Source organism: Xyrauchen texanus, chromosome 14, assembly GCF_025860055.1.
Source record: "Xyrauchen texanus isolate HMW12.3.18 chromosome 14, RBS_HiC_50CHRs, whole genome shotgun sequence".
In the NCBI taxonomy this organism is placed as follows: domain Eukaryota; kingdom Metazoa; phylum Chordata; class Actinopteri; order Cypriniformes; family Catostomidae; genus Xyrauchen; species Xyrauchen texanus.
The window spans coordinates 814,076-834,513 of record NC_068289.1 but is presented as its reverse complement, the minus strand read 5'-3'; the positions used below and the strand labels follow the sequence as shown (position 1 = coordinate 834,513).

General features: G+C 38.5%; 1 protein-coding gene across 9 annotated transcripts in view; it reads right to left on the bottom strand.

Annotated features, from left to right (window-relative positions):
• Nucleotides 1-20,438, bottom strand: part of LOC127654653 (syntaxin-binding protein 5-like) — a 184,760-nt gene that overhangs the window by 57,323 nt on the left and 106,999 nt on the right. For all 9 annotated transcript variants that reach the window (XM_052141891.1, XM_052141894.1, XM_052141892.1 and 6 more), the window contains exons 6-11: nt 18,056-18,119; nt 15,294-15,377; nt 12,583-12,706; nt 11,374-11,449; nt 8,211-8,368; nt 5,615-5,687 (exon numbers count right to left, since the gene is read on the bottom strand). In XM_052141891.1, coding sequence (XP_051997851.1) covers nt 5,615-5,687; nt 8,211-8,368; nt 11,374-11,449; nt 12,583-12,706; nt 15,294-15,377; nt 18,056-18,119 — 579 coding nt within the window. The remainder of the gene's footprint in view (nt 1-5,614; nt 5,688-8,210; nt 8,369-11,373; nt 11,450-12,582; nt 12,707-15,293; nt 15,378-18,055; nt 18,120-20,438) is intronic.

The window sequence follows — 20,438 nt, the reverse complement described above, 5'->3', positions numbered from 1 at the left end:
TTTTTTTTTTTTGGTTTTGTTGTTTTGGTTTTGATTGTTTGTTGTTTGATTTGTTTATCAGTAAGTTAAGAGTGGTCGTTTTAGGGAGGGTTGTTGTTAACTCCCAGTCTGTGTACTGGGAGGATGGCTGCTCCAGGTGAGGAGAGTTTAGAGTTTTTGACAAGACGTCATGGGGTGAAAATTGACACTACCGCAAGTGTAGAGGAGTGTGTGTTGGCGGTGAGTGCTGTTGTTGGGCATGAGAATGTTCTGTCGGCGTCGCGGATGAACAGCGCTAACGTTCTGTTTGTTAAGACCATTGACTTAGCGAATTTGTTGGTCGAGAGTGGTGTTGAGATAGGGGGTATTTTTACATCTGTACTCCCTCTCTCCACTCCGTCCAAAAGAGTGACTCTGTCCAATGTTCCGCCATTTATTAAAAATGATGTTCTTGTTGGAATGCTCGCCAGATATGGTAAAATGGTCTCTCCAATAAAGATGATTCCAATAGGAAGTAAATCATCTTTATTAAAACACGTGGTGTCTTTTAGACGATTTGTTTATATGGTCCTGAAAGAGAATGTTAATGAAATTGATCTGACCCTTAATTTTAGTCACGAAGGGTTTAATTATGTAATCTACGCTACAACTAACAATATGAAATGTTTTGGTTGTGGTGAAAATGGACATCTTGTTCGTGCATGTCCAAAAAGTGCAAATAAGCAAACTGAAACTGTTGTTAATGTCACAACTGAGAAAGTAGCTGAAGTACAGGAGATTGTTGCAGTTAATGAGGAGATGCCAGGCCCAAGCAGGGTTCTCAAAAAGTTTGGAAAATGGTTCTGAGTTTCCTACAGATAAAACAGCTGAAATAGAAGGAAAAGTTGTGGCTGAGGAGGAAAAAATCAGAAATGTGTTGGGAGCTGAAAAAGAGCTTTGTGAGTCTGATGACAGCAACAGTGAGGTTGAAGCTATGAATATTGTGAAGGTGATACAAGGAATGGAGAGTCCTGAGATGGAAGACAAAGAGGTTTTTCTCAAGACTCCCCAAAAAAGGAAATTGTTGAGATGTCACAATGTCAAACAAGCTAAACGACTAGATGACAATTGTGACATCCGGACTGGAAAAAATAGTGAGAATGAAACTGAGATGTCTGAATGCAGCATTAGCGCTAGTTTACCCCTAAGAGGTTTCTCTAGCAGAGAATATACTGTTGAGGAAATACAAAACTTTCTAGATGTGACAAAAAATATGAGGGGAATAAAAATAGCGGAATATTTCCCTGACATAAAACAGTTCATTGAGAAAGTAAAAGTTTTCAGAAGCAAAAACGAGTTCACTGAGCAAGATGTTTTCCAGTTAAAGAAAATCCTCACAAAGTTAAATGGATAACATAAGATATCCTTTTTGGCTTTATTGCTTTGGTTGCTCTTTTCTTCTCCTTTTAATGGAGGAAATAAATCTCACCTCTTTAAATGTTAACGGAGCAAGAGATTATAGGAAGAGAGCACAAATATACGAGATTTTGAGGTGTAAAACTATTGATGTGTTATTTGTACAAGAAACACACAGTGATGTCTTAAATGCTGCAGATTGGGCAAAGGAGTTCGATGGCTTAGTGTTTTTAAGTCATTCCACTTCTCTAAGTGGTGGAGTTGGAGTTTTATTTTCTAGGAATTTCACTCCTTATTCTTACATTATTGAAGAAGTAATAAAAGGAAGGCTCTTGAAAGTAAAAGCCTTTTTTGAAAATAGCACTTTTATTTATATCTGTGTATATGCTCCAACTGCGGCTTTAGAGAGAATACATTTTTTAAATACTTTGGGTAATGTTTTAAATGATTGCAATCCTGATGAGTTTTTATTTGTGGGAGGGGATTTTAACTGTACCGAAAATGGCATTGACAGAAATCATGTTGAACCTCACATGCAATCAAGAAAAACTTTAATTCATTTAATGAAATCCCACAGTATTATTGATATATGGAGGAATTTCCATGGCACGCAGAGGCAATACACTTGGGTTCATGCTTTTAATAACCAGCTATCAATGGCAAGGCTTGATAGACTTTATGGTTTTAAGCATCAACTAAGTATGTTCAGGGAATGCTCAGTAGTTCCAGTAAGTTTCTCAGACCATAGTTTGGTCAAATGTATTGTGGCAAAAAACCATGTTAAATCTAAAAGTGCATATTGGCATTTTAACAATAATTTATTGGGTGATTCTTGTTTTAGAGATATTTTTAAAGAGTTTTGGAAAAACGCCAAAGTTTCGAAATCGTCTTTCTTGTCATTGCAGCAGTGGTGGGATTTTACAAAGGTTCAAATAAAACAGTTGTGTCAACAATACACTCGCAATGCTACAAGAGACATAAATAAGTCAATGAGGGTTTTAGAAGAAGATTTAATGAGGTTGCAAGGGCTTGCAGACTCCACAAAAGATGTCACTTTTTTGGAGTGCATCAAAAAGAAGAATCATTTTTTAAATGATATTTTGGGTTTGACAACGCAAGGTGCAATAACTAGATCCCGGTTTCAGAGTGCTAATTTAATGGATGCTCCCTCAAAATTCTTTTTTAATCTGGAAAAGAAGAATGGGCAGAAAAAGTTCATTCACAGTCTGAAGTCTGAAACTGGTGTCTTATTGTCAAATCCTATAGAGATCAGAAAAAGAGCAGTCAAATTTGATAAAGACTTGTATAAAAATGAAATTTTAGAGTTAAATGATGAAAGTTTTGGGTTTTTTTTAAATTTGCCGCAAGTTACTGAAAATGCCAATAAAGACATTGGTAGAGCTTTGAGTTTAGGAGAATTTGAGGATGCACTTAAAAGAATGGAGAGTGGGAAAGTACCGGGCATTGACGGGATCTCAATAGATTTTTACAAATCTTTTTGGTTCGAGTTGGGTCCAGAATTGGTAGCAGTTTTTAATGAGAGTTTGGAAAAAGGACAACTGCCACAAAGCTGCCGGAGAGCAATCATTACTCTGCTACCAAAAAAAGGGGATCTAAATGATATAAAAAACTGGAGGCCTGTAAGTCTTTTGTGTAGTGACTATAAAATTCTCTCCAAAGCCCTAGCAATTAGACTAGGGGAAGTGCTTGAGTCCATAGTTCACCCTGATCAGTTGTATTGTGTGCCAGGTAGGAACATTTTTGATAATGTTTCATTTATTAGAGACATTTTAGACTGTGGAAAACTCTTTGATTTGGATTTTGGAATGATATCAATTGATCAAGAAAAAGCTTTCGACAGAGTTGAACATATCTATTTATGGAGTGTTTTAGAAGCTTTTGGTTTTAATTCGGATTTTATTTCTATGTTAAAAGTTATGTATTGTGGCGTTGAGAGTGTATTGAAGATCAATAGTGATTTATGCTCTCCATTTAGGGTGAATAGGGGTGTAAGACAGGGTTGTGCACTCTCAGGCATGCTGTATACCCTTGCCATAGAACCCTTGTTGAACAAGCTAAGAGCTAATGTACATGGACTGTGTATTTCCAACTGTGCCAATACTTTTAAAATTTCAGCATATGCTGATGATGTCATTGTTTTAATCAGTGATTGTAATGATATCAGTGTGATGTTGAAGATTTTAAATGATTTTAAGTCTCTGTCTTCTGCAAAGGTGAATTGGGGAAAAAGTGAAGCCATTTTAGTTGGAAAATGGTCAGAGTTTGAGCCAAGGCTTCCTGATGGATTGAATTGGACCAGGAATGGTTTCAAATATTTAGGAGTTTTTCTGGGTGATGATAATTATGTGAAAAAGAATTTTGAAGGTGTCATTGAAAAAGTCAAAGGGCGACTAGATAAGTGGAAGTTTCTGCTCCCTAAAATGTCCTATAAAGGACGTATCTTGATAATTAATAATCTGGTCGCCTCTGCACTTTGGCACCGTTTGGCCTGTATAGACCCCCCAGTTGAAGTTTTAATAAAAATCCAGTCCATTTTAATTGACTTTTTCTGGGACAGAATGCATTGGATACCAAAAAGTGTGCTGTACCTGTCTAAAGACGAAGGGGGACTTGGACTAATACACCTGCAGAGCAGAACAGCTGCCTTTCGCCTGCAGTTTGTACAAAGACTCTTAAAGTACTCCGATGATTCAAGTTGGACTGGTGCTGCCTGTGCAATCCTTCGGAATATTGATGGAGTAGGACTGGATAAAGTCTTATTCTGGTCGGATCCTCAGAGACTTAAACTGCATGATTCTCCAATTTTCTACCGTAACCTTTTCAAAGTATGGTCTCTATTTCAAATAAGCAGAAAAAACAACTCATCCTCCTTGTTTTGGCTACTACAGGAGCCTTTGGTCATTGGCTCACGACTGGACTTAATGCGTGAGATGCCTTTTGCCATTCCTGAAAGGACTTTGTGTAATGCAAAGGTGGTACAAATTGAACACTTGCATCAAATAACGGGCCCTGCTTTTAAAAATGTGACTGCCATCGCTGAGTGTCTCGGTATTAAATCACACTGAACTGTTACTAGAGCAGTTGAGAAATGGAGATCAGCCCTCACTGGAGAGGAAACAGAACTATTGGATTTATACTCTAAGGGATCTATTCATCCTGAATGTAAAGATCCTTTTCCCAATTTGAGTCTGTCCCCAGGTTAGGGGAGTGCAGTGGTGTACTGTTAGAGTGTGAAGAGTTCATAGTTGTGGGTCCAAACTCTGCACTGGGTAAGGACATGTACAAATGTTGTGTGAAGGCTTTTAACAAAACATTTTTAAATAACAAATGTGACACTCCATGGCGTAAGGTTCTTAATCTTGATGTTAATGAAAAACCTTAATGGAGAGTATTATATAAATCACCATTGGTCAAGAAAATTGGAGATTTACAGTGGAGATTGTTACATGGTGCCATTGCTGTTAATGCTTTTATTTCTTTGATTAACAATGATGTTACTGAAGCTTGTCCCTTTTGTTCACAAAAAGAGACGATTTTTCATGCGTTTTTGCACTGTGACCGGTTACAACCTCTTTTTAATATCCTGGATATGTTTTTTATTTCTTTTAATGTAATTTTTTCAATGAAAGTGTTTATTTGTGGTGTTAAATATGTTAAAAAAACACAGTCAGAAGTCTCTTTTGTTAAATTTCCTGCTGGGTCAGGCTAAAATGGCAATATATACTACAAGGAAGGAGAAGGTGGAACAGAATGTCTTTAGTAGTATAGAAGCTGTTTTTATTAAATTAGTCAAATCAAGAGTTTTAATTGACTATCATTATTACAGATTAATGCATTATCTTTCAACTTTTGAAGCAAATTGGTGTTTAAACGGGGTCATTTGTGAAACTGTTGAAGAAAAGTTATATTTTCCTTTTTTAAGTAACATGTTTTTGTTTTTGGTGTTTTTTTTTAGTTGTTTTTTTGGAATTGTTCAGTATTGTATCTTTTTATCTTGTTTGGTTTGTGACGTGAATATTTTGTAATAAAAAGGGTATTTAAATCTCAAATCTCTCTCTCTCACTCACTCACTCACTCACTCACTCACACACACTCTGTCTCTCTCTCTCTCTCTCTCTCACTCACTCACTCACACACACACACACACACACACACACACACACACACAGAATAAAGTGTGTGAGTATGATAGTGGAAAAAGAAAGAAGAGTTTCCTCACTTGCTCTGAGTTAGATCGACCACAACAAAATCTTTCTCCAGCAGAACCACCACCGCATACGGTTCCTGGATCTCTGTCAACACAAACACAACATTCACCAAACATCTGAACAAATCACTGATTTTATGACTTCAAGAAAAGAATGCAGATTAATTATGAATATTCCTTTATTTAAGCACTCTGTGGAACTGATGAAAAGTTGCTTCAGACACCAAGTGGGGTGCAGGTTGATATTCATTATTTCGTGTGTGTGTGTGTAGAGATGCCGTGGAATCCTAGTGATACATTATTCTTATGTTCACTGAGCTCATTTTCATAAAAACCACGCAGACTATTCAAATTTAGGGCCACGTACCGAAGCTGTTTTGAGTGTGTACATTTGTTTGAGTGAAAACAAGCAGAGACAGAAAGACAGAGAGAAATCTAAAATAAAAATGTTTACTGAACTAGAAATCCCTTCACGCTTGCTGTATGTTGTATGCATTGTGTGTTATGAATTGTGTGCACACATGTGCTTGTGCTTGACAGTGCTTTGGCTATCACTGTTACTCAGGAGAGAGAGAGAGAGAGAGAGAGAGAGAGAGAGACTGATATTTAGTATCTCCCTCGGTTTTTTTCTTATAACAACGGCAAGGACTTAAACTATTAATTTACGGTCATACAGGTAAGAGGAAGACATCATTCTAAAGTGTCAAGGGTCTAATTTTATTTGTGTCCATTCACATAAAAACAAAATGTTGAGCTTGTGTAAAATACAGAAAACAACAGGATACACTTTATGCTGCCTCTGTCTCCGACAACTTTTCTTTCTGGAGCACGTCACAAAAACGAAGCGACACTCGGCGTGTAATTGTCAAACAGCCACGATAAATATGTCTTTAGAAACATTGAAATCTCTACTTTTAAATGAGCCAATTCAAATCCAAAATATTCTCAGTTTATGTAATGTGTATGAAACTAAAGAGAGGTGCAGTTTTTCTGTCTCATCTCATTAGTGCTGTTCAGAGCGTGCTTTCACACGGTAATTACCCGGAGGAAAGTTACAAATATGGGAAACACCCCATCAATGCTTACAAACAAAAACAGCATTGAGCTTTATATGATTCATTGATCGTTCATGGTTTAATAAAGATGGTACGCTACTCGGACGAGGAGGCTATCCAGCTGATCATTTGGAAGTGATGAAGAATTCACCTTTTCATTTGAAGAAGAGCAAGAGACTTCATCCACCAGAGGATATCATTTCTGATGACACTTCTTACATTAGTTAACATGTTGTGCTAGATAAGTATGTACACATTTGACTAGTTTGGCTACTTCAGACCTATAATCAATCTGTTTGTAATATTTAGAGTGGAATCTAAATGCCGTACAAAAAGAGTATGTGACTTTTAGTTTTGGCTATCTTATGACCAGTGTTTACTGTCAAAAACTGCCTCATCAACCAGGCTTGTGAATATCTGCTCAGGTGTAAATGTTTGGAATGTGCTAAAAATATGTCCGGCAATGTCCCATCAACAGACATATACAGCGTGCGTCCAAACCGATCTGGATCTTCACATTCATTCTACTTGTTTCCTCATTAACTCCATTAGGGGGTGGGCCATTATCAACATAGGAGTGCATACATTTTGTTTGGTGTCATACAAATGTTAAATCAATGTAGTGTTTTTTGTGAATGTATTGACAGGATGGTCAAAATACAGCACTCAAGAGTCTGTACATTTTTAGTCTGTGTTTTATGGCCCTATATCAATATCCTTTTAAATTGACCACGTTTACACTAATGAGACTTTTGCAATTAATATGGTGCAAGCAGCTGGTGTAAGCACAAATGTCAGGGCATGTCAAAACATCTCCAGGATCCAAAAAATGCCTCAGGCTCCAGAGGGTTAAAGCTTAAAAAAGGACCCAGAAGTATCACAGCAGTTCACAGTGGCCTGCATGCTCAAACTAGAACTTGAGTTGTTTACAGTCGTGCCACTGTGAATGCAAAGGACATCAAGATTTTAACTCAAATATGACTTCAATCTCTGATTGTTTTTCACCAAAACCTCTTTTATACAATCAGACGATTTGGAACGTGACACTTTTAAGTACTTTTTTAAGCTTTAAAGCGAGTCACTCTCAACTGCTTTTGTATTTAATAGACAGACTGCGATTGTCATGACAACAGCTCCTTTTGCGTTCTGCATAAGAAAGAACATCTTAAGGATTCAGAACGGCATGAAGGCAAGTAAATACTGACAGAATGTTTATTTTTGGGTGAACTATCCCTTTAACTATCCCCACTAATTCAATAGTGAAAAATAACAGAATGACACTAAATAATCACTACAAAATAATGTCGCGTAGGGACTTCTAGGAATGCTACTGAGACTCAAATGGTGAATCAAATGTCTGAACTGAATAATTGAAACAAAGCAATTCTCTTAAATGAATCAGACTTGCACACACTATCTCTCCTCCACTCGCTATTTACATCAATGATTGCATCCATTAGTTTTTCCATGTAGCAAGTCGTGGTGCAATGTGCTTAAAAAAATATAAAAGTCAAACAAAGAAGATTTTGTATAGAACTGTTCTGCGTACTCACCGTTGAGATAGGGCGTATCGCAGAGCACCATAAAATCCACTATTGGATAGTCCATCTCTAAAACCGTGATGGCTTTTCCATGCATGATGGTTAGAGTTGGTCTACGTCCTGCCTTATCATACGACAGACCCCCAGAGAAGATGACAAAGGCTTCACTGCTGTAAGATTAGAAAGTAAGAAGAGTGTTGATGGAGAACCGTGAGCTGCCTCCTCTTCCCTGTCTGCATTTATTTATTTCATTTCTTGTGCCATAGGAACTGATTCCACCTGGTATTAAGATGCATTTCAGGTGATCCGATCACATGTGGAGAGCCCTAAATACAGGTTAAAACGGGTTCTAAAATCTTTGGTTTTGTGATCGAACTCATGTGTCCACATTGCATGATATCAATCATTGTCTGATATCAACACAGGTGACACGCACGAACACCTGAAGCTCATTTGATTCAGGTAATCCACTAAAATGACGGCTGATACTGCTTGACGTTGTGTTTCCTCTTAGAATAAATTTCAACTGCATCGTGTTTTCTGACTCTGTTGTTCTTTAATATCATGCAATAATACATTGACATAATGATTGATGTGTGCCGTCATGAAACAGGGACCCTCCGCTCCAAATACAAACACAAGCGCTCACAGGATGCATTTAAAAGACCAGGTGTTCAGATGAGACATATGTGTCTCATCTGAACATATGTGATTGGATGACCTGAGACACATCGTAATAACAGATGAAAACAGGGCCATAGAGAACAGAAAAACAAATACTGAGTGAACAGTCAGCTGTCCATGGTGCTGACATGTCAGGCAGGGAAACACGATGGACGATGCTGAAACTGATTCCTCGAGAGATGGGTGGCTGATGACCGTTCCAATGCCAATATGTTATTTCCACTTATGAAAGCAAAGCTCCTATCTACTTGATACATTTTGATGTGTCATATGTCATATTATATGTCATTTAAATATGTCAATCATCTATAAAATAAATGTGACTTAGAGACTTTTATCCAAAGTGTCTTACAGTGCACTTATTACAGGGACAATCCCCCCGGAGCAACCTGGAGTTAAGTGTCTTACTCAAGGACACAATGGTGGTGACTGTGGGGATCGAACCAGCAACCTTCTGAGTACCAATGTATTATACAGAGCACTTATTACAGGGACAATCCCCCCGGAGCATCCTGGAGTTAAGTGTCTTACTCAAGGACACAATGGTGGTGACTGTGGGGATCAAACCAGCAACCTTCTGAGTACCAATGTATTATACAGTGCACTTATTACAGGGACAATCCCCCCGGAGCATCCTGGAGTTAAGTGTCTTACTCAAGGACACAATGGTGGTGACTGTGAGGATCGAATCTGTACTTCAGTGGCAGTACTAAGGTTTAGCCCACTATGCCACCACCAATACATTGTATCATACATGCTTGCATCAGGCATAATGTGCTCTGGAGTAAGGACTGTCATGAAGACCAGCCAATGTCTTTGCCAATGATTCAATTGGCTTTTTTAAATAAACAGTGATACTTCCTTTCCCAGATGTAATACTCAGTTGCAATTCCTCAAATTAATTTTCAATGAGTGCACAAAATATTATAAGAATTTTCTAAATACGTGTGTCACTTGTTCCAGAGCTATAACCATGCCAATTACACTTTTGCCATCCATGACTCAACTGGTTAGATTGAATGCCTTCAATCGAAACAATGCCTGGACAATCATGAGGTCTTCTGCAGCTCGGGCCTGACTACTTGACACAAGGTCAAGAAACATATATGAGCAAAGGCCTGTTCACACCAAGAACAAAACGAAAAAGCTAAACAAATTGCTGATGAATCGTATCCTTTATTTTTTATTTTGGTCACACATTATACACACAGTTTTTTGCATATATACAGTGAAATTAATAGTTTTCACATATCCCAGCTAAGCTGGGGTCAGAGTGCAGGGTCAGCCATGATACAGCGCCCCTGGAGCAGATAGGGTTAAGGGCCTTGCTCAAGGGCCCAACAGTGGCATCTTGGTGGTGCTGGGGCTTGAACCCCCGACCTTCTGGTCAGTAACCCTGAGCCTCAACTGCTGAGCCACCACTGCCCCATAAATGACCATAATAACCCATATAACAAACACAGATTACACATATTTTAAAGTATAACAGCCGAAAACACATAAGACAGTAAAAGACTCATTTAAGTGAAAAATACAAGCCATCCAATAAATAAAATGTAACTCGCTGTAATTCAGTGATGAAGTGATAGTGTGATAAATGAATATACACTGTAATGACAGTGAAGGTAATAATAGTACAGCTGCTGTAATAAACATTGTGCTAGGTGGGTGTGTATAAATGTATATGAAACATATTTTTATTTTGACAGCAATTGCTGCTTGTTTGTAACCATTACGGCTTTTTTATGTTGCTATTGCTAATCAGAGACCAGAGTGTCGGCCCCACGGGCAGCTGTTTATCATGACTCGCTTAAATCCTATTGGTTGAGAAGGCTTTATTTCACAGATGGAGGAAGAAAATTGGCCCACAGGACACATTGTTGTCAGACAAATTTCGCTTCTGGTGTGAATAGGCTAATAGGAATTAACTTTCAGTGCAAACAGGCCTTCAGACATTTCTTTTTAAATAGAAAGAAAAAAGGGGAAAATAAATAATACTCAAACTACTCTAAAATGGTCAATTACGACTGTCAAAGTAGAGGGAGGAAAAAAGCAATCAAGTCTTTAATTCATGTTTCTCTGCTGCTCTTTAAAGTCAAACAGGCTTATTGAAAAAGGCAGTAAACTTTAATTGTTTTGTGATGAGATGAAACGGCAGTAATGTTCTTGAGTGAGATTTAGACACATACTGTATCCTGCCAAAGAAAAGTGTGTGTGTGCGTAAAGATCTGGCTATCCTTGCGAGGTAATTATTTTTAATATCCTCACAGATATAGTGCTCAATGCTGGAAACTGACTAGGCTCAAAAATCATCCATATTATGTGTAGCTTTAAATGTAATACTGTCATCAGGCTTCTATGAGAGTTAGGTTTGATGTTAGTATAGTAAAATTCATTATCTTAGCATGAAAACCATAAGGGTCTATGAGAGTTCCTCTTTAATATAGCTTCTAATGCCTATGTGTGTGCATGTGTCTGTGTGTTCTCTTACCTGTTTCTGGAGGTCTTGTACTCAACCTTGAGAATGGGTTTACATGACTCCTTTCTACCATCTCTCTGAGTCTTCCCTGAACACACACACACACACACACACACACACACACACACACACACACACACACGAAATGGTGAATTTTTAAATATCTCAGTCTTTTTAAAATCCTACCCTTCACACTGACCTAGAACTTTCTGGCAGTTATGTCTAGTACTTTCTGATTAACAAATCACTTCCCCCTGTGGAAGCCTTGAAATTAAAGTGCTTCGATTTCTATAACCCGCTGAGCTCAAGACCAGGACCCCAAACTTAGCAACCAAGATTGACACACACACTGCATACCCACACGCTGAATCATCCTCCATTAACATAACACCTGGTGAGGGGGTGTGTTTGCCGATGACGTCAGAGTCAGATTTCACTAATAGATGGTGAGTCATGGATGAAGGGGTATTTAACTCAGTGTGTCTGTATGTGTGTGTGTCCATAAGACTCAAGGCCAGAGAATGTTGGGTTGTAATGGCATCATGAGAAGCGAGCTGCAGATCTAACTGCATCTAATAAGTAAACTAAATACAAGAAACTAGAAAACAGAACCAAAACAACAGCCTTACAAGGATAAAAACATACAGACACACAGAGAACATGAGGCCCCAATATACTTCTGTAGGAGTTCTCGTTCATTCTTCTTTCAGGGGTAAAAAGAAGTTCTAAACAGCCTAGCAATGGTAAATTACTTCCAAACATTCAGAAACCCGCCGCACAGCTGTGGGAGGCACTTAGAGGAGCATTTAAATATGACCTTAACTAGTGTGACTTTAATATGTGTTCTCAATGTCTTTATGCCTCATTCTAAGAGTAGAATTACCATGAGATCAGAAAAAGAAGCAACTTTGCTTTAAATATTATTACCATTTTAAACCGTTTTCTACCAAATCAAAGTCAGGGTGATATAAAAAAGGTGCAGGACGCATACACCACTTATGATGCAGGCACTCTTGTTGTCATGTAACAAGAAAAGCATACTAAAGTACATTAAATCAAATAGAGAACACCTGTAGACCCTCATAACTGTGTCAAGGCCAGGTAGGTCTTACAAAATATAAGATCATTTGACAAGATTATTTGTCATTGCTCAATAAAGAAGTGAGCTTGTGCACTACTAGACAGTATGCTAGTAGGCTTTATGATTTTGTGTGTACTCACCATGAGGGAAGGTGACTTGAAAAGGTTTGGCTGTGTTTCTCAGGTTCCACATGCTTAGACTGCCATCAGAATGACTGCACATGAACTGCCGCCCATCATGATGCCAGCTTGCTGAGTGAATGGCCTGAGAGACAAAGAAATCATTACAGAACTCATTTTGTTTTTTCAAAGAGCTAATGTCATTACAGACTTTCTCTCCTAATGTTTTGCCTATGTGCCACTTTTATCCAAAGCACTGTAGAGAGATGGCAGGAAATGATGAGGAGCAGAGCAAGAATGTGAGGAGGAATGTTGTGAACAATCCAGTTCAATGTGTAAGAACATGTGTGCTAACCATTAGGCCATGTATACTTGTGGGGGCTGCTGTACATTTACATTTAAGCACAGGAGCAGAAGACATAAGTGTGAGAATTGAAACCAGTGATGGCAGAGATTGAGAAATAGAGATGATGATGATGCTGCTGCTCAGTACAGAATCCGTTTTTCCAAAAACTGTAATAAAGCATGTCACATGCATGCATCTTTAAGTTGGCTCCAAAAATAAGAGAAAGCCAAAACTAATTGTTCATGCTTGTCTTTCTCTCTCAGTGCACCATCCATCTGAGCGAGAGCGAGTCAATAATCCAATATCAGTAATTACACCACCATCAAAGCAGCCTGATCTCCACTTATCTCCTTGTTAATGTCAGCGAGTAAATAATATGTGAAATTATATCCACGTTAGATTTATTTGATGTTTGTTATGAGTGTGTATGAAAGGGGCACTGTTGTTCCAAGTGTTTGAGAGGCAGATGTTCTTTATTACTCCAAGAGGCACCAAGAAATCGACTGAATTGAATCTAAAGGTGCTAATCAAACAAGATCCAGTGATTTCTGTGGCAAGCTGCGGTCACAAGGACCTCGAGCTTGCAAAATTACTGCAACGAATATGGGCAACAGGATATGTTCTCACTATCTAGACCGTCTATTTTGAAAAAGAAATATATTCATTATATATAACAAATGCATTCTAAAAGTTGAAATATACAATCTACTCCACTTTCATGAATCACAGCAACTATGTCGTTTTAAAGATTGTACTATTTGTATTGAGCCAAGTGGCCAATATATGGAGATCAGAGTTTATCAAAACTGACTTTGAGACTACACAGGATGCACGGCTTCCACCACCAAGAGTTTAATTTTTATACAAATTATCTTTATAAATTAAACATGAGATCGATGTGATTGGACGAGATGCTCAAAACAATCAATACTGGACATTAGGCTTTTACAATCAATGTATGTTTGACCGGCATGGAAGCCCGACTTCTCTATATAATGATTGATCAAGTTTTTGAATGGGTGGGACTTTGCTACAAACAACCAATAATTAAACGTCTGATGTACATGATTGACAGCTAATGAAATGTGAAAGCTCCACTGTTGAGTGTTCAGTGGCTCACATTTGGCTCAGTTATTTGTAATCTGACATAATGAATTTATTTTGTTTCATAAAAGGTTCATGTGTCTTTTGGCACTTTTAACTGTTGCAAAAACATCTTTGATCTTAGTTATTTATTTTCATTGAAATGTTGCATAGTTGAGCAGTAGTTTGAGCAGCTTTTGGTATTAGCAGACACCAAAACCAATAGCCTGTGCTTCCCGTTCATGAAGAGAGAGAGAGAGAGATGAAAGTACTACGCATATGTTTTTTGCTCTCCTGCGTTGGCATATGTTTGAATGGAAGTGAACGGAAGATAATCTAGTGTGACCACACCTTTAAGCCTACTTTGTGATGAGATTTCTGTACCTTCCAATCCATTTGTCTTTGCTTGTGACACCCCCGCTTATAAACATGTCCCCGGTCTCATTGCCTCCTGTCTTTTTGATTCCTCTGCACTTTTCTCAGTTTCTCTCTCCCTCCCCTGTTCAAAAACCTTCTTTGTATTAAAAGCACTTTATTTCCACACACATGGGCATGCCACGCAGGCATCTAAACTAGCAATTAGCAGACCCCAAGATATTTCCATTTACCAACTCTGACAAATGCTTGCCGAGCTATGGCACCCTGTGCTGCCTCGGCACAGTCATCGCTGACAGATGATCAGAGAGCACTGTCACTGCATTCAAACCAACAGTAAAAGGCTGGAAGGAGAAAAAAATGGCGAATTTCTGGATGTTTGTGGGCTTTAGCGAGGTCGACGTGCTGATGTGTGCCAAGGGGCGCTGTGATTGAAAGGTGTTTTGGAGGGTTGAATGTACGCAGCTGGCTGCAGGATCCAGTTCCCTTTTCAGAAAGGAAGATAAAGCTGTGTGCCAAGTAGTGATTATGCTGCATCCACATGGCAAGAGAAGGGAAATTAAATCTGAAAAAGTGACTTGTTTGCAGCGTTGTTGTAAATAAGCATCAGAAAAAGGCTTGCAGAAGAGACAATTTGTATGCACCAAAAGTACATTTATTTGGACAATGGAGAGCGTAAAATGATTACCGTAATGTGCATTCAATGGATACATATGTTTATTCCCTGACACATGACCTTGCGTTACCAATGTAACTACAGGAACACTGTAGCCCTTTACAGAAACCTGCAGATTTTTATCAAGACAGTATTTTGTATGTTCATAAAGCTGTTTCCCTTGGAACCACTGGCTGGTCCTCACAATGTAGGCGATTTCTGATTTTGCTATTATTGTGAAGACATTTCATGTGCACACATATTGAGACTTACCTCATCATAGTATATTCTAAAGTCGGCTCTTTTGGCCCTGAGGTCCCACATTATTATTGTACCGCTCTCAAAACCTATCAGCAACTGAAAGACAAACACACACATAAGAGAAAGACAGAAAGCAGCAGTAAATAGTGAAAACAGAACCAATGGTGTGTGTTGCAATGTTAGCGGCCTTTTGGCTGATTTGGTTCATAACAAAACAGACATGCCGGTGCTTGGACTCATTTATTATTTAAGTGGACTTCACAGAGTGTTGATTAAAGCAGACTCCCTCTAAACCTTTCGTCTTCTCTTATCTCGCAGACCAAACTAAAGTGGCTACACACATACAAGAGTGTTTTGGCTTCATCATATATGTGTGAGAGTGAGTGTGTGCAATGCTTGGAAAAGCTCATTAATTCAAAAGTGTGTGGATTCCAGTGGATTCAGCAGTTACTACTGATATCTTCACCTCCGCATGTACACTTCCTTCCCTGAACTCCATCTCTCTCTGATTTTCCTTTCTTTAATGTATTCTTTTCACATGTAGCTACATTAAAACCACACCAATCATCTCAAGCTAAATCACATATTAATTTGGGTCATTCAAGGTACAGTTATGCAGTACCTTTCGAGAGATGTACAAAATGAATATCCCTGTGTTGAAATTTAAGGAAGTATCTATAAAAGGGTATACAAGACTTATTTTTTAAGACAGAAATATGCTCTGGTCCAATGCAGGCACTTAAACTTTATGAACACAATGGAAACAAAATGAACATGATGCCTAATAGGATGGATATAAAGAGATAAATTTGGCCAGAGCTCAGTGAGGGACTAATAGTTAGCTTACATGAGGGTCTTTGAAGTTAATCGTGATATTTTTAAACTATCCTTTGAAATTTGTCATATGCATTTTTACATTACCAGTTTTCATTTTATGACGTTAGTATAAAGCATCCAGGTACATGCTCAAACCAAAGTAGGGAAATGATCTACAATTCACTTGAATTGATATACCAATTCAATACAATATGTTGAGTTAATTGAGATATTCAGAAAACTAACGTGTTCATCTCTGTTCCATCTATATACTCGTCCACTCTTTCTTCCTCATTAACTATATGTTAATAATAGGCTGTATTCAGTAGTAAGCAGTGGCTATTAAGCATTCTAACCAGAATCGTGGTTTAGCGAAATGTCTTGAACTAAAGGCTATTGGCTATTATAGGGCCAAATTGAGAAAACTAATTGTTTCATATTTTATCCAATACATTAAGGCATATAATTGGGGCATGAAAATGTCCTGCATAACAGGAATGCTTGACCCGTTTACTGATTAATTCAAAAGCCCTTGAGCTGAAATTATTTTCAGAACAGTTATGTTATTAAAACTAAACTCTTCTGTTGTCCCCTTTTCCAAAAGCTTACTGGTTCCCCAAAGCCCGTCTTTATGAATTGCCATAATGCATCAGGGCGGAGGGTGATTCTACACACCCGGTCCATTATCCGGCTAATCAAGCCTCCGAGAGGGATAAAGTCCGACTGCAGACGGTGGTGCGATAGAGAGAGATAGTTTACGGTCAGCTGACCATCGTGTGTTTATGTTTGTGTCTTTTGGCACCAGTGTAACGCAATTCAATGGAAAGGAGGAGGCGAGAAACGGCTTGACAATATAAATAATAGTTTAATGAAGAAATAAACCAAAAGACACAAACATAAACACACGACGGTCAGCTGACCATAAACGATCTCCGCAGTCGGCCTTTATCCCTCTCGGAGGCTTGATTAGCCTGATAAGAGACTGGGTGTGTATAATCACAAACTGGCCCCGCCCTTCCGCCCTGTCACAGAGATGTTAAGCAGAATGTCTGAGCTTATCGTTTCCACACAAGAAAAGAGGAATATGGTTCATTGTTCCAATAAGTCTCAAAAAAGCACCATAAAAGTAGTCCATAAAACTTGTCTTCGATCATAGAAAGCCATACAAATCCATTCTGGGATGAAAGATTGCAAAATAAGCCTTTCACTGATAATCTTCCCATCGCCGTCACATCAAATGTCATTTGTGGTCACATAAATTGTATTGTGACTGGTCACATGACGCGAGAACCTCAACGATATCAACACATCTAAAGGCACCATTTATGAATTGTACACAAGTGTAAAAGAGAGATGTGTGTTTTGCCAGAGATGAAAAGTATCAATGAACACTTTTTCAAAAGGTTTTGAAATACAGAGCATCACGTGGGCTTCTTTTGTTATATGTTAATGGCGAGTTTGTTTGTTTGTTTGTACTTTTAGAGCTTGGCAGTAAAACTCACCATCCACTTTTCTTGTATGGAAAGAACAATTTGGAAAATTTGGCCTAACATCTACTTGTGTGTGTTTATATGTGTGTGTGTGTGTGTGTGTGTGTATGAGAGAGAAAGAAAGACTTTAGCTTGCATTTCCATCCCAATACAAGATACTACATGCTAAAAGAAGTAGCTGGGGTGAACTCCAGTTCAAGTGTATGTGTGCATGTATCCCAATGAGTGTTAATTAACCAGTCCTGTGCCAATGCACGCAAAGCGCCTATTAAAATGAACTCCAGCAGTCAAAGGAACATTAACGCTTATTTAATCTTAGTAAGCACGCATATGTGCACATTTGTTTTTAGTTTTCTGAAAGTTTAGTTTTCTTATTCAAGGAGTCAAGAAAGTTCCTGAGTCCTTAAAAAGGGCAATGGTAGAAAGAAGATTAAAAGCAAAAAGAAAATGAAGGAAAGCATTTCTCACCTTTCCTTCATCTTTTGGACTATCACTCAGATGAACAACTGGACCTGGATGTGTCTTTGTTGATCTGAAAAGAGAGAGAGAGAGAGAGAGAGAGAGAGAGAGAGAGAGAGAGAGAGAGAGTGATAAATACCTTAAATAGATAACTGAATGATGAAAATGAAAAATCTTCATTATGGATATTGTGCATGTGACCTAGTTAAATCAAATTGAGATTTTTATGGTTTAAAGTCCAACTCTGTTAGCTTTGAGGCCATCTATATACTAGTGCACTCATTCTTATTCACTAACTATTTTAATATAGTATGCAGCATAAAGTGGATAATGTGCAGTATACAGTAGTTCCAATCACAAGCATGGTTTGACAAACTGTCTTAAACTAAAGGCTATTGACTATTTTTTTAAATCCCTTCAATATGTCCTTCCCCAACTTCCTGTTTCAATAGGAAATATATTCACACTCTGACTTTCCGAGTTTCAGAAAGTTCTCAAAGTGTTTTCATCAAGGTTTTCTATTCAGCAGTATTTCAAAGGCAGGGAGTGACAGGTCAGGAAATGTGCTTAGACAGTCTCTGGTGAAATTATTTCTCTGGTATTGTTTAAGGATGTGCCAAGTACAAGAGGCACAAGAAAAGTGGCAAAGTAACGTCAGAGCGAGAATGGGGAAATAACTCTTTCATGTTTGTGTGCACACTCAACACAACACTGGTGTAAATGTTATTGGACTAGAAATGAACGAGAGACTGGGACAAGAAAAAGCCAAAATATCACATAATGCCTCAAGAACCCAGCTTTTATTGATCTTTAGAACAGGGGTGTAAAACATATGGCCCGCGGGCCGTTTTCGGCCTGCAAGATGATTCTCTGCGGACCACAGCTGAAGTAAATTTAATTTAATGCAGTTGCAGAAATGCCCACATGCAGATGCAGTTACTGTTAGCACCACTAGAAATCGCGTCTGTGTTGATAGACTGTAACGTTATCCGGTACTTAAGTAATCCTTGCGGGTTTTCTTTATGTATCGTGTGAAAATGTATTTTTTCAAAGAAGCCGAAGGTGGATTCTGAATGCCGTGTATTTCAAGATAAATTGACATCAGTATATCTCTTCTGGGAAGTTATTAAATCTGTTTAATTTGCTCTCAGCAAGGAGGACCTCAAAGAATTGAATATTCAATGGCACTATGAAACAAACATGCAATGAAGTACAGCCAGTATACTGGGCAGGCACAGACAGAACAGGTAAATGGGTTGGTCCTAACACTTGTTTTTACTCATAGTCGGGAGATGAATGATGCTGCTGTAAAAGCTAGTTACATCATTGCCCAAGAAATTGCATCTAATTTAAAGCTTTTTTCTCGAGGGGAATTCGTTAAAACATGCATGCCCAAAGCAGCTGAACTGGTATGTCCCAACAAGCTGCAGACATTTGCAAATATAAGTTTGTCAAGAAAGACGGTAGCTGACAGATTTGGCACACAACTTGGACAGTCAATTAAAAGACAAGGTTAAAACTTTCACATGATTTACCATTGCAATCAACGAGAGCACCGATTTTAAAAGTGTGGCTCAACTTGCTGTTTTCATCAGGGGAGTAGACAAATGTTTGAAATTCACAGAAGAGTTTGTGGGACTTATTCCAGTGACTGACCACTGCCGATGACATTTTCAGTTGCCTGGTTGGGTCCTCGGAGCAGCTAGGTGTGGATTGGGCTCTCAATGGACGGGCCCCTTCAATGTGTGGAAGAAAAGGAGTGGTTGTTCACAAATAACAGGAGAAGGTGAAATCATGTGGAGGTAATGTGTTCTGGGGTATTTATTGTATTATTCACCAGGAAGCATTATGCAGCAAGTCACAAAAAATGGAGCATGTCATGAGTGTGGCGACTAAGACAGCAAACGTCATTCGTGCGAGAGGACTGACCCACCGTCAGTTTGATGCCTTACTTAATAAACGGGATATTAGCCATGGCCTACCCTACCACACGGATGTGCCATGGTTAAGCTGCTGGACATCACTGACCATTTGAACATGCTAAAAACCGACTTTTAACAGAGTACTTTGATGACATTCGCACATTTCAGCGAAAAATTGACAGGTGGGAGACGCGGCTTTCAGAGAACAACCCTGCACATTTCTGCTCACTGAAAGATACTGAAAGAACAATTCAAGTTAAAGATTTCAGACCTAAAGATGTTTTCAAGTACTGCAACAGCTTGAGCCAAAAATCAGACTATTTACTTCGCCGCTATCTTATAACCCCGCTGATGTTACAGCCGATCTACATATAGAACTGATTGACTTACAGTGCAGATCTGTGTTGAAAGACAAACCTGTATCTATTTCCATAATATCCCAAACTAGCAGCCTTTGCCTCTGGGCTTCT